The 21,747-nt window shown below is 41.4% G+C and overlaps 1 protein-coding gene across 1 annotated transcript in view; it reads left to right on the forward strand.

Annotated features, from left to right (window-relative positions):
• LOC126424879 (ADP-dependent glucokinase) overlaps positions 1-21,747 on the forward strand; it is an 89,783-nt gene that overhangs the window by 28,642 nt on the left and 39,394 nt on the right. Inside the window, exons 3-4 of the mRNA XM_050087707.1 lie at positions 8,540-8,636; positions 12,724-12,860. Coding sequence (XP_049943664.1) covers positions 8,540-8,636; positions 12,724-12,860 — 234 coding nt within the window. The remainder of the gene's footprint in view (positions 1-8,539; positions 8,637-12,723; positions 12,861-21,747) is intronic.

Raw genomic sequence — 21,747 nt, forward strand, 5'->3', positions numbered from 1 at the left:
AGGCCAAGAGGCTTGAATTGTCTCCTTCTCTGCAACAAAAGTGGGTCACCTAGATGTTATGGAACGTCTGATATTTCAACATAAGTCAAGAAATGTATTACAGCAGATTACTGTTCTAGACTTAAACTTGGTCAGTCCCATTCCAGCAGATAAATTCACACCTACCGTGAAAGACATTCTGTGGATGACTGGTGAGAGGCTCACCTCGGTGCAGCCCACCCTGCAAGTGACAGTTCTTGAATGGAAGAGGTTTATGCAGTCTACAAGTAACATGATTAATTTTGTGAGAAGTGCAGTGACTTCCTGGTCATTCATTAATTCACTATGCAGTACAACACAGTTATATGGTTTTACAATATGCTGTCAATGATAGACAGTATTGAGGTACAATCCCTTTCCCACCACTACTTCAAAGGTCACCTACAACATTACACTTACCAGTTATGCACTTTGTAGCCCTTGTTTATATCAACATATTTTATACAAAAGTTCACTTAACACCTGCAAATAAGTACTAATTTAATGAACTGAAGATAACTCGGTTGTATAAATGTGAGAGCAGTGAGGTTGCTTTGTCTGGTCACGTAAGAGAACTGGACTGGAAATGCTGAGGAGGTAGTCTGTCTGCAAAATGAAAAGTGAGAAACACTCATGGTGGGGGAAGTTGCCAATCCTGGAAGAATGCTGTATCTGCTGTACGAGATGACAAGAGTGAATTTTACTTCTAGTAGTGTAAAACTGTGTGCAGAGATTTACATAGGTTCTGTCCATCTGTGTGTCTTACTGTAGTATTATTAGTACCTCATATCTGTATTCCATGTAGTGTTAGCACTATGTCCATAGACTGGGTCACCAGTAGCAAGGTGTGCTACGGAGGGTCAGTATAACTTTGTGAAACACCCTGTGCTTGCTTCTTGTGACACAGTGGGGTAGACAGAGTGGGGAGTCATGTGCTCGCTGTTCAGTTTGCAGACCTATGATGGAGGGAAGTGCACAAAAATTAATTTTATACCATTAAATCATTATTTTTAATCTGTGATTTTTCCATTGCTTGCAATGCAAAAACTGTTACTACTAGAGAAAAAATTAAAATAACTTTTTTTATGGGAAAATAAAGTAGATTAATTTTGTACCAGGAACTAGTTTTTGCTAGAAGCTGTGATTTTTGAGTTAATCAAGAAAAACAACAACAACAACAACAAAAAAATGCCCCTCCCCTTCCACCTCCATCCCCATGACACTCACTCTTATCACTGTACAAAAATTTGTGACTACATAATTTTTCCCCAGATTTTCTTTTGTTGACTTGACTAATTAAATAACAGTAGTAAAACAGGGTAGATTGATTCCCACTACATAGAGGGGCTTTGAACTGCAGCCGGGTATATTTAAAGTAACTTTAAAAGAAGATTAGTCAAAATCCGATAGCTTAGTCTTACTTTTAAATCTCCTTTAAATATGCCTGTGTGCTGCTCTGCTTTGCAACCGAACCTAACATGGATTTTGTGCTTTTCTGAAGATGACTATTTCAAATTCATAATAACTGTATGAACATAAGTAAATGCAAAAGTACTAATACATATTGATAACAAGCATCAATATGAAGCAGATGCAAAAAAGTGGAGAAAGGACTGTGCACAAAATGCAAGCAGTTTGTTTTTTACATTGGAGAGGTGTCATCCATTTAAGAGCATGTCTGATCTGACATTATCACACATTCCCAAAATCAGACTATAATGTGCATAGGAGCATCACATTAACATAAGCCACTTGTTCTTCTCTTCTGCAGCTGCCCACCTAAAATCAGTGTTGTTGTTGCTTCCATTTGGTATGTTAGCTTACTTGTTTAAGTAGGAGGTGGAGGTAATGCTTGCTTGTCCAAGGATTTTGATAAGCCACGTCTTGTGTGCTGTGGCAAATGGTGAGCGCCTCAGGGATCTCTGCCTTCATTGGTTGCATACAGGTCTGGTGAATTCGGAGCCCTGTACTGGGAATGGGCTGGCACTGTCAGTTCATTGTGCCTGTAGTGTCTAATGTGTACTTTTTAGCAACCCCCCCCCCCTACCCCACCCCCTGTTGTCTGGTAGCGGAATGTCTCTCGTCTCAGGGAGTGGGGATCTCAACTTAACCATGTGGATCACAAGTATGATACAAATGTATGTACTTTTTTTTTTTAAAGCCTATACTGCCAAGTGTGCCACATGCCAATGGGATGATTGACTGATGAACAGAAGATTCGTTAACTGGCAGTCTCTGAGGAACCTTCTATACACAATTGTGTAATGCTTGCTGAGGAAAGTGCTGTTGTGTAATGCTTGCTGAAGCAAGTGGGCCCCTATCTTTGTTGACCTACTTTTACCTTTGCTGCCTGTGGGAATCAGTTTGGCTGAATGTCTTTGGCCATCTCGTGTTTGGTGTAAGGTAGTAAAATTTCTCGTTTTATACATCAAAAAACAAATACATTTATTGTAAGTTCACTCCATTTGTTGATGATTTGATAATTGCAAGTATTATGCGCACAGTATATCATGGCAGTCAGCTGCAACCATGAACAAATGAGAATTTGGACTGTCTGAGGACAGGAGAGGAGCAGTGCAGGGGAGTAAGCCTAGCCTCCCTCTTGAAGGGCTGCCATCCTACGTCCGCATTCTGTGCTTCCTCAAAAGCAAATCTGACATAGCGGTCATAGGGATTGCTGATTCCTTTTCTTATGGTGAGAGTCTCATTAGAATCCCTTTATGTGTCAGGATTAGTCTCCTCACTCATTTCAGAATTAGAAAAAAAACAAGCAATCCACAACGCAAAGCAAATTGGAGTATACAAAGCATTTGGTAGTGAATATAGCGCAATTATTTTATGCAGTTGACGGTGGTAGTTCAGGTCCGATTTCTACCAGTATCTCGCGCAACAATAGTTCAGAACACTCCCCACCTGAAACTGCCACGATTTAGTGGCCACATAATACCTCATTAGTTGTTGTTGTTGTTGTTGTTGTTGTTGTTGTGGTTACCTTCTGTCTGAAGACTGGTTTGTTGCAGTTCTCGATGCTAGTCAACTCTCTGCAAGTCGCTTCATCTGTGAGTAGGTACTGCATCCATTACATCCATTTGAACCTGCTTGATGGACTTATCCTTTGGTTTACCTCTAAAACTGTACCAAATGGACCATTCCTCGTTGCTTCAGAGTGTGTCCTATAAACTGATTCCTCCTTTTTGTCAGCTTGTGCTATAAATCCCTCACCCCCACAATTTCATTCAGCACCTTGTTGTTATTTACTCGATCTAATCAACGCATCTTCAGCGCTCGTCTACAGAACCATATTTCAAAAGCTTCGATTCTATTGTAGTGTGAACTGCTTATCGTCCACATTTCATTTCCATACAAGGCTACACGTTCGATAAATACCTTCTGCTGTGCTAATTTACATTTTGTATCCCCTGAATTTTTGCTCATCAGACATTTTGCTGCCCAAATAGGAAAACTCTTCTGCTACTTCTAATGCTTAATTTCCTAATCTAATTCTATCAATATCACTTGAATGAATTTGATACAGTCCACCATTACCCTAGTTTCACTTTTGTTAGTATTCATCTTATAACCTCTTTTCAAGACACTCTTCATTCCAAGCCCTTTACTGTCTCTGACAAAATTACAGTGGCATCGACAAACATCAAAGCTTTTACTTCTTCATCCTGAACTTTAATCCCTTCCCAAATTTCTCCTTGGTTTCCTTTGTCGCTTTATCAGTGTGCAGGTCAAATAAAGCTTAAGAGTAGGCTGCAACTCTGTCCCACTTCCTTCTACACCACTGTTTCCTTTTCATGTCCTTCGACTCTCATAACTGCTGTCTGGTTTTTGTACAAGTTGTAAATAACTGTTTGTTCCCTGTATTGTATACCTTCTATTATCAGGTTTTTCAGAAATGTGTTCCAGTCAGCGTTCTCAAAAGTTCTCTAGATCAACAGACGTTCTGATTATTTATTCAAACCATGGCCAGTTTTGGAATTTTATAATCCCATTTTCAGGTGTACGAAATTATTGGTTGGTAACACACAACATGCTGTCGGGTCAGTCAGTGCAAAAGCTCCAATCAGTGCATGTTGGTGGAAACTGTCCACTGCCAGACAGCCGCACATTAGGAATGCCGATCACAACTGAGAGGCTGTAATGGATCTGGGAGATGTTATTTTTTTTTTACCGTATTTGTCGATACTGAATTGAAAATGTTTTCTTATATTTTTGTCAGAATTTATTATAATTTGTCTTATTATATGTTAATTTACTTCTGTTTTTGAGAGTAAAAGCATATTGATTACTATTAGAAAATGTATCGAAGAATAGCAAAGAAACTGATTGTGTAAAATATCTTTGATGTTGGAGTAGTCTTTGACTATAGTCAGTCCGAGTCGGAAGCTAACTCTTGGTGTGTGTTGACGGAAGAACAATGTGAAGGTCGCAGTCATAAATAATTTTGAATTATGTTAACTATTATTTTTGTATTATCTGAAAAGAAGAAACTACATTGGAAGAAACTGTATTTGAAACACCAAAATGAGAGAAACACGCTGAACCACGTCATTTTCTGCAGCCGACAACGATGCGTTGTGGAATCATACTTAGACAACTGAAGCCAAGACATATATTTGCTTGCAAATGTCTAATGGAAAAGGTACTGTCACAAAATATGGCAAATTTAAGTTTATAAAAAATAGTGACCATATTTTCAACTTGTGTAATAACCGGGATGCCATATTTCAAGGCCCACACCGGACGGCTGGAATCGTGGTGCAGTTTAGGTACCAAAAGTGTACCATACTGTTGGTGCCTGTGCTACAACACGCTTCCAGGCCTCTGGCGTGTGTGACATCAAATAACATAGTTCAAGTGATAGCTGTGTGCAGCTTTTTTATTTCTATCGTCTGTGGTAGAAAAAGACTGCTTAAGAACTCTCCTAACAAAAATGCAGACAGTGGTTATTAAAATCATCCTTAAGCACTTTATATTTCTGATAACTTTTATGATTGAAATAGCTTGTCACCTGTACTATAGTATGTTTGTTAAACAATTCGATTCAATTATTCCTCTGCTTCTTTGTAAAGGAAAGTGTGGATGCCATAGTTTATTACTAAAACCTTGTCTAGTATAATGTTCTAAATTTTATTTCTCAAGAACCCAGTTTTTCTCCACCCACTGCTTGCAAACACACACATAAAAAACATTCCTCACCCACAAATAAAGTAAAGATGTTATGTGGACATGTGTCCGGAAATGCTTAATTGCCATGTTAGAGCTCGTTTTAGTTTCGTCAGTATGTACTGTACTTCATCGATTCACCGCCAGTTGGCTCAATTGAAGGAAGGTAATGTTGAATTCAGTGCCTGTGTTGACATGCGACTCATTGCTCTACAGTACTAGAATCAAGCACATCAGTACGTAGCATCAACAGGTTAGTGTTCATCACGAACGTGGTTTTGCAGTCAGTGCAATGTTTACAAATGCGGAGTTGGCAGATGCCCATTTGATGTATGGATTAGCATGGGGCAATAGCCGTGGCGCGGTACGTTTGTATCAAGACAGATTTCCAGAACGAAGGTATCCCAACAAGAAGACGTTCGAAGCAATTGATCGGCGTCTTAGGGAGCATGGAACATTCCAGCCTATGACTCGCGACTGGGGAAGACCTAGAACGACGAGGACACCTGCAATGGGCGAGGCAATTCTTCATGCAGTTGACGATAACCCTAATGTCAGTGTCAGAGAAGTTGCTGCTGTACAAGGTAACGTTGACCACGTCACTGTATGGAGAGTGCTACGGGAGAACCAGTTGTTTCCGTATCTTGTACAGCGTGTGCAGGTACTATCAGCAGCTGATTGGCCTCCACGGGTACACTTCTGCGAATGGTTCATCCAACAATGTGTCAATCCTCATTTCTGTGCAAATGTTGTCTTTACAGATGAGGCTTCATTCCAGCGTGATCAAATTGTAAATTTTCACAATCAACGTGTGTGGGCTGACGAGAATCCACACGCAATTGTGCAATCACGTCATCAACACAGATTTTCTGTGAATGTTTGGGCAGGCATTGTTGGTGATATCTTGATTGGGCCCCATGTTCTTCCACCTATGCTCAATGGAGCACGTTATCATGATTTCATACGGGATACTGTACCTGTGCTGCTAGAACATGTGCCTTTACAAGTACGACACAACATGTGGTTCATGCACGATGGAGCTCCTGCACATTTCAGTCGAAGTGTTTGTACGCTTCTCAACAACAGATTCGGTGACCGATGGATTGGTAAAGGCGGACCAATTCCATGGCCTCCACGCCCTCCTGACCTCAACCCTCTTGACTTTCATTTATGGGGGCATTTGAAGCTCTTGTCTACGCAACCCCGGTACCAAATGTAGAGACTCTTCGTGCTCGTATTGTGGACTGCTGTGATACAGTACGCCATTCTCCAGGGCTCCATCAGCGTATCAGGGGTTCCATGCGACGGAGAGTGGAGGCATGTATCCTCGCTAACGGAGGACATTTTGAACATTTCCTGTAACAAAGTGTTTGAAGTGACGCTGTTACGTTCTGTTGCTGTGTGTTTCCATTCCATGATTAATGTGATTTGAAGAGAAGTAATAAAATGAGCTCTAACATGGAAAGTAAGCGTTTCCAGAAACATGTCCACCTAACATATTTTCTTTCTTTGTGTGTGAGGAATATTTCCTGAAAGTTTGGCCGTACCTTGTTGTAACACCCTGTATATAAAAATAAAGATGATGATACTTACCAAACGAAAGCGTTGGTATGTTGATAGAGACACTAACAAACACAAACAAACACACACACACACACACACACACACACACACACACACACACAAAATTCAAGCTTTCACAACTTACGGTTGCTTCATCAGGAAAGAGGGAAGGAGAGGGAAAGACGAAAGGATGTGGGTTTTAAGGGAGAGGGTAAGGAGTCATTCCAATCCCGGGAGCAGAAAGACTTACCTTAGGGGCAAAAACGGACAGGTACACACACACACACACACACACACACACACACACACACACACACACACACACACACCAGTGTGCGGATGGATATGTGTGTGTGTGCGCGCGCGCGAGTGTATACCGGTCCTTTTTTCCCCCTAAGGTAAGCCTTTCCGCTCCCGGGATTGGAATGACTCCTTACCCTTTCCCTTAAAACCCACATCCTTTCGTCTTTCCCTCTCCTTACCTCTTTCCTGATGAAGCAACCTTAGGTTGCGAAAGCTTGAATTTTGTGCGTGTGTTTTTGTGTGTGTATCAACATACCAACACTTTCGTTTGGTAAGTTACATCATCTATATATATATCATTTCAAATTAAAGCTGAAGTGATACCAGATCAACTTCAGCTTCAAAACAGCATGTCGTTTTGCATTTCTTCTATATTCCATGGCTACTTAAAATAGACAAAAAAGTTAAATATTTGACACTGGGATGTCAAAACCTTTAGTTGATTTTTATGTAGACTGACACACGATTACCTCACACCACCTGTCTTATTTCAAGGGTAACAATCCTTCTGGAAAATCTGGAAGTCTCAAGGAATTACATTTTGCATGGAAAAATTGGGGAAGTCTCAGGGCATTTCAAGAATTTCATAAAATCTAGTAATTCTGTATTTTTAACTTTTCCTTGAAGTTGAATTTATTGAGAGTTTTATAAATCACAAATTTTAAAGTACTTAATATCAAGGTGCGTTAATTATATGAATATTATTCCATAGAAATTACTTATGTTCAAAAACTGCAGTTACACTACTGCCTATGGCTAGTATAGCTCAGCTGATACGAAGGAAAAGTCATTATTATCGTGTGCTGCCCCCACATCCCCACCTTTAATTTAGCAGGAGCTTCTTGACGCCACCTTCCATCCCACAGTAGCCATCCTGTATTTCTTTTCTTTATGCTGATACTTATCATCAACCAGATCCCATAATCACTCATGCTCATGATACTGTCAGATAAATTGTAGTGCTAACAAGTTTGTCGAAATGTAATAAAAATTCTGGATGGCAAGCTGAGAGAAATAAACACATTTATTGTAAATTTGATTCACTTTGTTGTTGTTGTTGTTGTTGTTGTTGTTCCCACCCAGTGTATATTGAGGTAGGAGTGACTGTGCCATGGTTGATACACTGGTTCCCATCGGGTGCAGTTGGCAGTTGGATGGTCGACCATGCAGACCACCACGTGCTGTTGATGTACCAGGACACACTCGTTAGTTGACCTAGTAGTGGTGACTCCAGCTCATGAAAACTGACAATGGCTGGTAGTGTGTGTGCCAACCGCCACACCTCTATCTCTCTCTCTCTCTTTCTCTTTCTCAGTATATTGAAACAAGTTTCCTCCACCATAAAGTGCAGCCCTATGTTATAAATCTCATCCTTAGTTATAAATGTCAGTGTTATGGACAGACTGAAACACAAAATAAGTGTTAATGTGTATAATGCTTCTTTCATAAACAGCATTTTGTGATTATCTAATTGTTGCAGTTTATGGAGGGGAAATATCGAGAGATGATGTCCATTTGATTCTGGAGTACAAAGCAGGAGAGGTTTGGGGAAAGTACTCTTCACCTAGAGCAAACAGGTAAATGTAATGCTGGTGACCAGTTACGTGTATGATGTGGGTTTCAGCAGAAATCAATGGAATTTGTTATTCATGTTTTACAAACTAAACCTACATACGTTAATATGATATTTACATTTCCAAGTGTCATAGCTGTCCAATCCCACAATATTTTGTGCGGATGTGAGTAATAGGAAGCATGGTACTGTAAAGTCTCCAACACTCCTGAGTGTTTCTCACAGTGTAACATAAACTGTGAATTTGTTTAATGTAATCATTTTCTGCAGGAAAGATTCAGTGGAGGTGTTTCTTCTTTGGTATAGTCATTTTCTTGCAGATTGTTTCCCAGTTGTATGCTTCTTGTACGTTCATATCTGCACACTATTTTTGAAGTTCCAAAGTAACATTAAATTAGAATTCACATTGCTGGCTGACAACTTAATTTCTGTAACTATACAGTGACTGCAGATCATGTCATTACTATATCCTTTAACCTTAAATAAAAATGGTAAAATTTTCGGCATAAAATAACCTCTCAACGATTTTAAGCTCCATCTAATTGCGGAAAACATTTGTCTGTCTCTTTGTGTGTGTGTGTGTGTGTGTGTGTGTGTGTGTGTGTGTGTGTGTTTTCCAGACACAGTGTTTTCTTAGATCCTGTCTGATGGTAGATGATATACAAGCAATAGCTAAATAGAGACAACTAACGAAAAAATCTGGTTAGAAATATAAAATGCATTAAACTCAACGTAAGTCAGAATTCTGGAGGGTGGGAGGGGGTGGGGTCTCCATTTAGGAAATATGTTGGGAACATGGACTAGCACAGAGGACAAAGAGGATTATGTGACCACAGAAAATGTTAAGGGTAGAGTACATTTCGGAGAACTTGTGTCGGATAAGGCAGTATGCACTGATGATAGCACAGGTAGCTAGCTGTTTTGAGCCTGAGCCATGTCCATGTTAACAAGTGAAGTGCTGTATATAGAGGTGATGTGGCAGCTACACAACACGTCACTTTGTGGCCCACACCATGTCCATCTGTATCCACGAGTGGCACTCATAAGTCACACGTGATGGAGACAGTCAAGTCGCACACTGTTATTTTAATTCATTTAAAGTGTGGAAATTCAAGATAATTTAGCGTTTAATGTAAAGTCTTGTCAGTGCCATGCCATACCACTCCTGTGTGCTGCACCAAAGGGAGGGAAGAGGCAGATTACCGGCAGCAGGTTGTCAATCAGCTATTGCCAGTCAGTACCCCAGCTCTCCATTGCACAGCTGGCCCTGCACGAGATAATCAAGCTTGTTCACCCCTACAATTTGGCTTTGACTATTAACATCATCAAAATGCATTTGTTACAAATAGAATGAAGAAGGGATATTCAAATATGTCATCCTTTAGTATTCAGATCAGCTTAAACCCTAGAATGTAACAATATTATGAAAAGGATAGTGGCTACTCGTCGTATAGCAGAGGTGCTGAGTCGCAGATACATACAACAAAAAGCTTCAGCAGCCAGAGACTGTGATCTCGTGTGTGTGTGTGTGTGTGTGTGTGTGTGTGTGTGTGTGTGTGTTTTCTATCTCTGATGAAGGCCTTGTTGAGTGATAGCTCATAGTCTTATTGTTGTGCCTATGTGCAACTCAGCATCTCTGCTGTATGGTGGGCAGCAATTATCCTTTTCTTAATATTTTTGCATTCCATTCTGGATTTTCTTTATTAAACCCTTGAATTGTAAATGTGACTGTTTATTATTGAAATGACAGCTGAACACATCAAATTGCTTCTGTGTTCCTTATTCCCTTAAGCAAAATTTTTGAAGATGTTATTATTTCTTAAGAGATGGTGGGATGAAGGGAAAACAGACTTCAAAAACATTGTGAAGCAAGTCATTGACATGCTTGGGGATGGGAGGAGGGACTGTTGTTATAAATTTTGACTTCACTAATTTGTCAGGTTGTCTTAAAGCAGTCTATCTCTGGAAGTGTGGTTGTGTGTAGCAGACCCCTGCAGTGTTTTAAGTGCAACGATACAATTATGCAATGCTTGCCTGTGATGGACAGGTAACAACTGGTGGCAGTAGGGGCAAGGCAATTGATGAAGTGCGAGTCACTTTCTCTCCTCCCAACTTCGGTGTCAGTTTTTCCAATTGCCAAGCAGCTTGCAGCTGAAATGATGAGATATTTCAGTAGGAAAATGAGTAATAGGAGAGTAAAGTCATTGAGAGTGTCTTCCATCAGTGCAAAGTAGCTGTACAAAGCTGCCCCAATTTCACTATCGAGCCTCTTGAAAAATTTTGTGCTGACTCCAATTTAACTCTTTCAGTTACACCCTAAGGAATTTTACACATAGCTTTTCATTTGGTGAGTGCATAATGTAAGTCCTTGTGACATTACTTTTCGAACTGTGCGCTGTGAACCAGTTGTGGACCTGTTTGATATCAACTGAACTATGATTGGTAGAACCGAGTTTGTACCCTAGATTAGTATGCTCGCATCATCAACAACTGTTTTAGTTATTGAACCATCCTTTAAATTGTAAGGATATTTGCAGTATGTATGTTAACAAGAGAAATGGGTTCAGTGCCCATCTCTGTGGGACCCCATATGTTATTTAGCAAGCAAAGGTTGTGGCAAATATTGCTGTATTCTGCCACCACTTGGCTCGATTATACTTTGTGACCCCACTATTTGAGTATGGAAATGGGTAGATTGGACTTCTATAATTGCTGCATCTCCGTGTGGAGTAGGTATGTTGCATCAAGACAATTTTTGTACTCCATAAGAGTGATATATTTGGTTTCCCACCTCAGATTGAGGAAGGATTGAATGTGCCCCAGTTCTGTCCTGGAGTTCCACTATTGTGAAATTCTGGGAAGGCATGAGTCAATACTCATCATGTAGGAAAAAAGACTATATGCATGTATCACATTATTCATATATCTAAAAACAAAGATGATGTGACTTACCAAATGAAAGTGCTGGCAGGTCGACAGACACACAAACAAACACAAACATACACACAAAATTCAAGCTTTCGCAACAAACTGTTGCCTCATCAGGAAAGAGGGAAGGAGAGGGGAAGACGAAAGGAAGTGGGTTTTAAAGGAGAGGGTAAGGAGTCATTCCAATCCCGGGAGCGGAAAGACTTACCTTAGGGGGAAAAAAGGACAGGTATACACTCGCACACACGCACATATCCATCCACACATACAGACACAAGCAGACATATGTCTGCTTGTGTCTGTATGTGTGGATGGATATGTGCGTGTGTGCGAGAGTATCACATTATTCAGTGAGATGTGATCTACCTGGATATAGTTGTTTATATTCTGTTGATTGCAAGTGGTAAAAAGAGTTTACTGGAAAGAAGGTATGCTGACAAAAAGACAGAGAGAGAGAATGAATGAGGTAGAATATAAACGAGCAAGTGGAGGAGTGAAGGAAAATATGAGCATACATATTACTTAGTGGTGAAATACTTTGTTATTTCCAGTTAGCCTATTTCTGCTTTGTTGTCCTTTGAGTATAGCCCAGCCAAGAGTAGTACATGCCATCACAGATTAGGAATATAAATGTATAAAACTATGAATGTATTTTGTGATTAATGAAAATGAGAAAGAAAATAATTTATTAACTAAAAGTATGTTATGAGCATTGAGTTCTAATTGTTAGACATAATGGAGTGTACTAGCTTTGTGGCTTTCTCTAGCCACACTCAGTTTGAAAATGTGATTTCATTGCTCCAGGTGCACACACTGCTTGATTGAGAGATGATCTTTTTCTGTTATAGAGGTTTTTTATAGTCAGTTCATGATTTTTTTTCCATTTAATTTATAAAAAATAGTGTAATATTTTGAGTGGATCACCGAGAAAGTCGGTGTTCTTGATGAATACGAACTAGTTTGATATTTAATTTGGCAACACAGATTCTCTTAAGGATAATGTAGTGTTAGCAGTGTAGGTAAACAGTATTATGTGGAGTGCTTGTATCAGAAATTATGTGAATATATTTTGTTATTAAGTTCTTATTCATCCAAAAATTCCAATTTCTTTGATTTGTTATTAACATGCAGTAATAAGTGAAATTTGTTGTCTCTATTTGTAGGTTTATTGTCCACAATGATGTGACAAATCCAACATTGAGCTCAATGGAAGGCTTTGATGAAGTCCTGGACAGCTTTGAGCCAGATCTGCTTGTAATTAGTGGTTTACAAATGATGGACAATTATCCTTTTGAATTTGGTGAGTACTTGAAAGTTTCTTAACATTTTGAGACATACAATGCAAATTGTTTCTAGAGTTTATTATTTTTCAGTTGCAACACAATATCCCTATACCCGGAGGTGTTGAGACAGCATCAGAGGATATAAAAACACTTTTTTAGTGTTAAACTGGGACTTAGATGTAAGATGTTAATATTTTACCACTTGGAGCTCTGCATTATCTGAAAAATTACTGCTCTACTTACACTATGCATATTTCTCGTTCATGACAGAACCTGTAGTATTGTCCAATAGGACTGTGACAGTGATAGACCTTTGACAGGGTATGGCCATCTTACTTCCCCATCTTTCCGTTCGATTAGCGACAGGAGCTTTCAGGACGAGTCCGGTGACCAGTGTACTGGTGGAGGCTGGGGTCCCTCCATTGCAGATGAGACGTGCACAACTGCTCTCCAGTTATGTTGCACATATACATAGTTCCCCTGAGCATCTGAATTACCGTCTCCTTTTCCCACCCACAGCAGTCTATCTCCCGCATCGGCGGCCCAGGTCAGGGCTAACGATTGCGGTTTGCGTGCAGTCCCTTCTCACCGATCTGGAGTCCTTCCCTTTACCACCTCTACTTGCGGTCCGATCACGTATACCTTCATGGTGTCTGCCTTGGCCGTAGCTTTGTCTGGACCTTTCACTTGGCCCTAAGGACTCAGTTAACCCTGTGACTCTCCGGCGTCACTTCCTCTCGATTCTTGACATGTCCCAGGGCTCTGAAGTGGTTTACACCAATGGCTTGATGGCTGACGGTCACATAGGCTTTGCGTATGTTCATGGAGGACATATTGAACAGCACTCCTTGCCAGATGGCTGCAGTGTTTTCACTGCAGAGCTGGTGGCCATATCTCGTGCTGTTGAGCATATCCACCTGTGCCTTGGCGCATCATTTCTACTGCGTACTGACTCATTGAACAGCCTACAAGCTGTCGACCAGTGTCGCCCTCGCCATCCTCTGATAGTGTCCATCCAGGAGTCCATCTATGCCCTGGAACAGTCCCGTCGTTCAGTGGTGTTGTGTGGAGCCCTGGCAACAAACTTGCCGACAGGCTGGCCAAACAGGTGATTCGGAAACCATTCTGGAGATGGGCGTCTCCGAAGCTGATCTGCGTTCTGTCTTAAGCCGCAGGGTTTTCAGGCTTTGGGAGATGGAATGGCATAACAGTATGCACAACAAGCTGCGTATCATTAAGGAGATGACGAATGTGTGGAAGTCTTCCATGTGGTCCTCTCGCAGGGAATCGGTTGTCCTCTGCCGGCTCCGCATTGGGCACACATGGCAAATGCATGGTCACCTACTCTGTCGCGAGGACCCACCTTTGTGTCGCTGTGACTCCCAAATGACAGTTGTCCACCTCTTACAGGACTGCCTACTTTTAGCCACTCTTTGGTGGACTTTCCCAGCTCGCTGCCTTCGGTGTTGGGCGACGATGCCTCAGCAGCAGCTTTAGTTTTAAGTTTTATCCCTGAGAGTGGGTTTTATACTTCTACGTAGGTTTTAGCGCATGTCCTTTGTCCCTCTGTGTCCTACACCCTAATGCTTTTAGGGTGCAAGTTTTAATGTGTTGCAGAGTGGCTGGCTTCTCCTTTTTATTCTCGTGGTTGGCCAGCCACTGTAATCTGCTTTCTTGTTTTACTCTCTTCTGTTTCTAGCATCTCTGTTGTTTTCTTGTGCTCTTGTGTTCCTTTTAGGGTTTGTTGCCTTTCCTTAATTTTTGTGGTTTTTTCCTTTCTTTCCGCTTTGTGTTATATGTCTCATCTGTTTTATTCTCACATTTGTGGCATTGTTTTGTTAGGAACAAGGGACCAATGACCTCCTGGTTTGGTCCCTTCCCCCTTCTTTTAAACCAACCAACCAACCAACCGACCTTCCCCATCTTTCCCTAATCCAATGGGACTGATGACCTTACTGTTTGGTCCTTTCCCCCAATCAGCCAACTAGCCTTGAGTCCTGGGTTTCCAATCACCATACTGAGCATTGCAGTAATCGTGTGGATTGTCTACACTGCAGTTGCTGTCACAGTCACAGTAGCTTGATCTTTGCTATTGTATTGCCTGGTCAAAACTTTCTGCAGTGTACACTACTTGCCGTTAAAATTGTGACACCACGAAGACGGCATCCAAAGAAAGTCAAATTGGCGTCAAGTGTTCTAGGTAGATGCTCCGTGCCCAGATTTGCAAATTGCTAAGATTTCAGCACAGCTGCACAAAGCAGGTAGGAGTAATGCCTTCTAAATTCGTTATCTAAGAAAAGATTACACACTGTGTCTGTCATTTGGAAACACCACACGATTGTAAGCTGTTTGCGATAAGATCATGCTACACCCAGTCCTTGTGAAAGAAAAACTTAACAGTTTCTTAAGGCTGCACACCCGAAACTTAATGGAACAGTCTTTGCGCCGCCAAAACCTGAAGAGTCACATTAACAATTAATAGTTCACTAAAGCAGATTACCTAGCAATTTGGCCATACACATACAGAACATAGCTAAATGTGACACTACCTGTGATTGCGCCAGTGGAAGGAGTGTTACCATTTGCGTCAATGATTTTGTGACACTGCAGTGGCCTGGCACAAGTGTTTCGTTTGATTACATGGCTGACCTGTCAGATGGCTTTAAGTACTGTATTTACCTGAGTTTAAGATGAGGTTTCCTCCAAAATTTATCATTCAAAAAATACAACGTTGTCTTACATTGACACATTAAACTACTATTGCTGAGGTCAGTCTTTTTAAGTTGTGTAATAGACTACTTTAGGGCTCATCTTATATTTATGTGAGATCACATGAACATTTATTTTGAAGAGCTTGTCAAGGTTTGGTTGTTTCACAAAATTGTTGATGCCAACATTGGTGCTCCTGTCTCTGGTGCAATCACAAGCAATGTCTAATTTGTCTATGATTTTTTTGAATGGGCTATTATGTAATATATTTAATCCTTTCTTTCACAAGGATTTGGTTTCTTTTTATTTAACTACGTGTGAGACGAGCAAGTTCTGCTGCCAAATGTTGTTCATCTGCTGCCTAACATAGTTTAGCACATGCTGCCCCTGCCACGCAGGCCAAAGATTGTGATATATTTAAAATGTGCAACACCTGACAGGCGGTAGAACAGAAGACAGAACGAGTAAGTTTTGTTGAGAATACATTGGCGATGCCATAGGATGGTCGTTGACCAGAAAATTGACGTAGATTCAAGAGGTATCATGTGAGGTCACATGGTGGAGTGCGTGGTGCAACTCAAGCGTTGGTGGTAATCTTATATGGTGACATACAATGGCCAGAAGGGCGGTGGCCAGACGCCAGTGTGGAAGGGGTCGACGCTGCCTAAAAAGGCAGTAGCGGCGGTGCCTGGAGAGAGTTCAGTTCAGAAAGTGGTCCAGGAAATGTCTCCATGCAGGTCAGGCCCGAGGCAGGTCTTGTGTCGTTTCGCTGTGGCTCTGTTTGCATCTCTGAATTAGCCGTGTACCTCTGTTGCTGGGTGTAGGAGAATCAGGAATAGTGTACATTCAAGAGTCACTTGTTCAGTTTTGCTCCAATGACCAATGAAAGATTGTAGTTATCCAAGTCTTGCCTTTTTGTTTATATATTTCCGACTTAGTTCCATAACTCCTTCAAATATCCTGTTTGCCTTCTCCATGTAGCTAACTGGACGAACCGTCCTCCCCTTCCTTATGTCATTAGGCATCTAGACTGCTCTTGGGGCATGACATTACAAATCTGGTGTCAGATGTGGGGTGTCCTTTGTGGATTAGTGTGCAACTGGCATGCGACAAGTTATAGGAATAGATCACTTTCTTGGAAATATTGATCCCGCTCAGCCTAATGTCATGCAAAATGGTGGAACAGCTTTGAGAATCCATTTTTGCATTACTTAGATAACCCGTATGCAAGCCAGTGACAGAGCCAGGGGAGTAAACGAGCTCTCCAGAATAAGAGGAAGCCGAGGTACAGACGGTGCCTGAAAAAGAAAGAGGAGGAGGCCAGGACCAAGTGGTGCAGCCTCAGTAGCAGCACACGAATGGTGCCCGGGGTCGAAGCGGACATCCCAGCTGGTGGCCAGGGGTGGCTGTCAGTGGCATGAGGTCACAGATGGTGCGCAGGGGCACCATCAGTTGCAGAAGGCGGCACCAGGTCGTGGACAACAGCGTGAGAGCAACCAGCACAGCAGCAGCCACGGCGAGCAGCTCAGGGTGCAGGCGACACAGAGGTAGTGCAGTGACAACAGTTAAGATGGACAACGGAGTGGGCAACACACAGCATGGGGCAGGCCACAGCGGTGGCAGTGCAGAGAGACACCCAAGGTTGCAGACAGCGGCGCAAAACAGTGGAAGGCACACATCAACAGCAACTGCAGCGGTGACGACAGCTGGCAGCACAAGATCAACACTTTGTAGAGGAAAGGTGGCAGTAAAAAATTCTGTGGTGAATGAAACAAAAATTAGTAGGCATGTTACATGACAGCGATAATGTTTCAAGCGCAGGCACTGACGAACATGAGCAACCCACTAGGCAATTTGTTAATTTGTTGGATGTGCTAAAATTAACACCTCAATCTTTCGACATCGCTAAGAAGACTCTAAATGAGTTCCTCAATAACTGTGATTTAGCATTGTTCTTATTGACTCAGAGCTGCATCGTACTCTTTTGAAGTTTGTGGAAACTAAGCTAGTGGGTTCAGCATGCAGTAAATTGTTAGTTACAGACATAAGCGCCACTTGGTGAGATGTGCGAGCCGTATTAGTAGAAAACTATGGCAACAAAAGGACACTTGATTACTATGCTTGCCAATTGATTTGAAGTCGGCAAGAACTTGAGGAAAGTATAGCACTGTGGGGCTCAAGGCTGGATACAATGCAACACCATTTCAGGGAAGCTATTAGAGGTACCATGAAAGAATCAAAATTAGAAGGTAGCCTTGCTTTTGTCTGGAAATTAAACCAGACTGTGTTTATCCAGGGCATTTATGACAATAGGATAAAGACCATAGTGTGAGCATGCAGTGAACAGTTAATGATAGCAGAGGCTATAGAGATCACTCTGGCAGAGGAGAGTGCTATAGCCTCTTCCCAAGAAAAGATGGGTGCCCGAGACAGTGGTGCCATGCCACAAAGTGAAAAGAAGGCCTCGAAGTCCTTCAAGCACGGAAGACAGGCCATGTGATGCAAGATTGTTGTAGTGATAAAGTAATACGAAAAGCAGGACTGGTTGCACCAGGGAATTGCAAGGAAACTGACCAAGTGAGAGTAGTGAAACGTTAGTGAAATGTTCACAATGCAATTTGCAAAGTTGCAGGGGCCCACATGTGCAGAATGAATCTGTAATCTGCTTAAAATGTCAAAGAAAAGGTCATAATGTGAGAGACAGCCCAGAGAGCGCTTGCCATGCACAGAATGTATATAGGAAAGGTAAGAGCCAGGAAAACTAAGTAAGGGCGTAAGAAAGCAGTCACCTTACATCCTGCCTAGGAAGATATTAATAGTTGACTGCAAAAGCAAAAATAAGTTTGTAAAAGTGGACTGTGACACAGGTATTAATGATCACCTGAGGTATCTCATTGATAGCGGGACACAGATAAGCCTAGTTTGGAAAAGTAGTCTGAAAAATGGCGGAAAATGTAGTGCAGCTAAATATATTAGGATTCGGGGAATCGCTAATATGGTTGCAAGGGCAGAAGGCACCGTAAACCTCGAATTACAAATGGGAAGTGGAATGCAATTGAGGCATTGTTCCATGTAATCGGGGAAGATCTTCCTTTTGATGAGTTGGTGGGCCGAGACTCTTTCAAGGGGAATGGATCGGAAATTAAGGCAGAGCAAGAGTGTGAGCTCTGCACAGTTCAGTTAGGTATTAAAAGACTGGTACTTGGAAGTGCAGGAAAGACAAGGATCTTTCGGAAAAAGCTTAGACACTGAGCAAAAGATGCATCACGAGATGAAGATGGAGTCACTGGGTGAGCTCCGCACAGTAACTTCAAAAGAGAGAGAAGGCTCTTTCGACAAAGGCTTAAGTGTGAAGTGAGAAACACGTGAAAAGGTGAGAGTGAGTTTTTACAGAAAGTCATTAGCAATTGAAACACAAAAGTGACAGGCAGCAGGGATTTCCAGAGAGAAGCAAAAAGGGTGGAAACCAAATGTTAACAGAATTTCAACGATAACAGTTGGACCCTGAGAGGAATGGGTGTGTTGGATAAAAATAGAGGTGAATGGAATGAGGATGGCTATCATTCCAAAACAGGAGATCACAAAGGTCGTGTATCTACCAGAGGCTTTGATAAAAGTAGAATCGGGAAAAATCTAGTAAAGAAGATCAAGGTAATAAAGTGGTATCCGCAGCCCAGAAAAACAAAGCAATTAAAGACATTTCTAGGCCTTGTGGGATACTACCAATATTTTGTAAGCAACTTCAGCAAAATCGCGAAGATGCTATACAAATTACTGAAGAAAGAAGTTCCTTACATGTGGGATGTTGAGCAAGAGAATGCTTTTCAGTATTGGAAGGAGAAGCTGATAACTCCACGTATACTGCAGTGTCCGGACTTTGAAAAGGACTTCATAATTATGACTGACACTAGCCAGTCAAGCATCAGAGCTCTGTTGAATCAGGGAAAAATTGGAAGTGCCTTACCTCGAGGATGCTAAACAAGGCGGAAAGAGGGTACAGTACGATCGAAAGGGAAATGTTGACCATTTTTTGGACCGTGAAATATTGGAGACTGTCTGTAATATTTGATTTTTACTGACCATAAAACTTTAACATTGCCAGGTCGTATATCAGATCCTTCATCCAGATTGATGAAGTTTAGTTTGAAGCTGGAGGAGTATGATTATCAAACCTTGTACAAGAGTGGCAAACGGAACCGAACCAGCGACACAGTTTCACGAATAAGAGAAGTCAGGGTGGCAGGTGTGCGACTGGAAGGCAACAGTAGCCTAGGGCAGGACGCAGCCGACATGGAAGCTGTAGTGCAGGTGAGGGACCCACAGGTTGGGAAAGACAGCAGGGCTGTTTGACACAAGTGAACGGGCAGGAGACACAGCCGACAAGGACCAGGACACGAAACAGCTGAGCCGAGGATTGTGAAAGATTATACTCGGAAGTGTGAAAACTTTATTGGTCATATAGAAAAGTATATTGGGAAACAAGAGACAGCTGAGCCGATAATGCCAGAAGAAATAAGTGAAGGCAAAAAAGCCATAATACTAAAACGGTTTCTCCCATTGGAGGACAGCAGGACAGAGGAATGACCTATGAGCGAATAAAGAAGTATCGTGTGTGGAACTGTATGAGAAAACATATAGAGGAATACAGACAAAAGTGTAAAATTTTTCAAAAGAACAAGCTCACTTGGAAAAACATAAAGATGCCTTTAAAAATCACAAAAACACCTGAAAACATTTTCGAAAGGTGTGATATTGATATAGTAGGTCCATTAAATCAGATGGACAGTGGGAACAAGTATATTCTTATGTTTCAAGATGCACTGATGAAGTTTATGATAGCTGAAGTGATTGACAGGCAAGATGCTGATACAGTATCGCGCATACTAGTTGAGAAGATTATACTGAGGTACGGGATACTGTCAGTATTGTTGAGTGATATGGGAAGTAATTTCATGAGTGAAATCATGAAAAGACTGTGTAAACTACTGTGTATTGAAAAGATTCAGACTACCAGCTACCACCGCCAAACAAACGGAGCATTAGAAAGGTTGCACCGAACATTAACAGAGACGTTGTGGCATTATGTGAATGAAGTGCAGACAGATTGGGACAGTTGGGTTCCAGTTGCAGTTTTTGTATGTAATAAGACACCGCACAGTACGGCAGAGTGTATGCCACATGAGTTGTTATTTGGAAGAAAATGTAATATTGCAGGGATACTGCAGAAAGATCCACCTGGAATGAGGTATAATTTTGATGGTTATGAGACGGAGCTAAAGGAGTGCATACAAGAAATGCACTGGTGTGTGTGAGAGCACAGTGTGCAATGTAAAATAAAGAACAAGGAATACTATGACAGAATGCAGAATCTTAAGGAATTTCGTTGTGGGATAAGGTTCTTTCGTTTCATGAGAGTGCACAAAGAGGCAGATCGCATGAGTTAGATACGCATTGGCGAGGTCTGTGCACAGTAGTACTAACAAAGCGGTCTAATGTGGTAATCCGCCTGAAGTGAAAAGAAGTATTTTATGGTTCATGCCAATAAATTGAAGGAGTTTTTCTAATTCTAGATGTTGGCGTCATACTGTGTTGCTGACGTTACTTTCCTGCTCACAGGGATTGAACACACCAGACAAGAATGTCATATGCAAGTAACCAAGTTCCAGATGTCTCCCAGACTGTATTACGGTAACCTGGGGCAAATGAAAATTTACAGTGTAACTTGGAAAATTGTGAATTATTTCTACTTGATGGAAATGAAAGAAAAATTTGCACACATCAAGGCTCTCGCGAGGCAGGCAATTATGTATTGTAAGAAAAGATTAGTGTTGCTGAACATGAGTGCAGCAGTGTGTAAAAGTTTAGAATTTGCATTAAATTGGCTCATAGGAAAAATTGAAAAAGTGCAGCGACTAATTGGACAATTAGCACGGCATGAAACTGGTCTAAAGAAAAAGGATCTTGTGGGCAAGTTCAGTAAAATTTTGTTCAGAACTGTAGATGAAGATGACGGTACGTACTTCAAGGCGAAGATAGACATCTTAGAAGGAGAAAAGAAACAGCTGCTCAGACTTCCGAAGGAACAAGTGACTATAGTTAAAGCTACTTTGACTAGATTTAACCAAACTGTAAACTCGGTAGCAAAAAATGCACGGAATGAAACAATCAAGCCGGCACATAGTAGAATTTGAGAGC

Source organism: Schistocerca serialis, chromosome 10, assembly GCF_023864345.2.
Source record: "Schistocerca serialis cubense isolate TAMUIC-IGC-003099 chromosome 10, iqSchSeri2.2, whole genome shotgun sequence".
NCBI lineage: Eukaryota > Metazoa > Arthropoda > Insecta > Orthoptera > Acrididae > Schistocerca > Schistocerca serialis.